A 637-nucleotide genomic window follows, 5' to 3' on the forward strand; every position below is an offset into this window, starting at 1 on the left:
GCTGTGACAGGAGCTGCTGAAAACATGACATGAGCTAAAACTGTAAACAAAACGAGACTAGATCCAGAAACTATGACAGAACCCCCCCCCCTAAGGTCCGGCTCCTGACGGACCTCTGGAAAAACTAGGCTGGTTGGGATGGTTCTGATGGAAGTCCTTGATGAGTGATTTATCCAAAATGTGGCGTGCAGGAACCCAAGATCTCTCTTCGGGACCATAACCTTCCCAGTCTACGAGGTACTGGAGACCTCGTCCCCATCGGCGAGATTTAAGAAGTCGTCTAACAGTGTAGGCCGGACCGCCATCTATCAGTCGGGCGGGAGGAGGGGGCCCTGAGGCGGGCTCGAAACGAGACTGCAGGTATGGTTTGACCCGGGACACGTGGAAAGTGGGGTGAACTCTCATTGACTTGGGTAAGGACAGCCTGACCGCCACCGGGTTCACCACCTTGGAAATAGGAAAAGGGCCAACAAAACGGGGAGCCAACTTCTTGCATTCAACCCTTAGTGGCAAATCCCTGGTGGAGAGCCAAACCTTCTGTCCCACCTTATACTTAGGTGCCGGGGTTCTGCATTTATTGGCAGACTTGGTGAATGTGTCCACAGATTTCTGTAATTGTCTTCTGGCTCTCCACCAG

The 637-nt window shown here is 52.6% G+C and overlaps 1 protein-coding gene across 1 annotated transcript; it reads right to left on the bottom strand.

The window, feature by feature from the left end:
* Window positions 1–16: 16 nt before the first annotated feature.
* LOC106535398 (uncharacterized) lies at window positions 17–637 on the bottom strand (the record flags this gene model as incomplete). Its single annotated transcript, XM_014032398.1, is given in 1 exon segment — window positions 17–637. A coding segment is annotated over 1 exon segment (547 nt), but the record flags the coding sequence as incomplete, so codon positions are not given.

This window comes from Austrofundulus limnaeus, unplaced genomic scaffold (genome assembly GCF_001266775.1).
Source record: "Austrofundulus limnaeus strain Quisiro unplaced genomic scaffold, Austrofundulus_limnaeus-1.0 Scaffold1442, whole genome shotgun sequence".
In the NCBI taxonomy this organism is placed as follows: domain Eukaryota; kingdom Metazoa; phylum Chordata; class Actinopteri; order Cyprinodontiformes; family Rivulidae; genus Austrofundulus; species Austrofundulus limnaeus.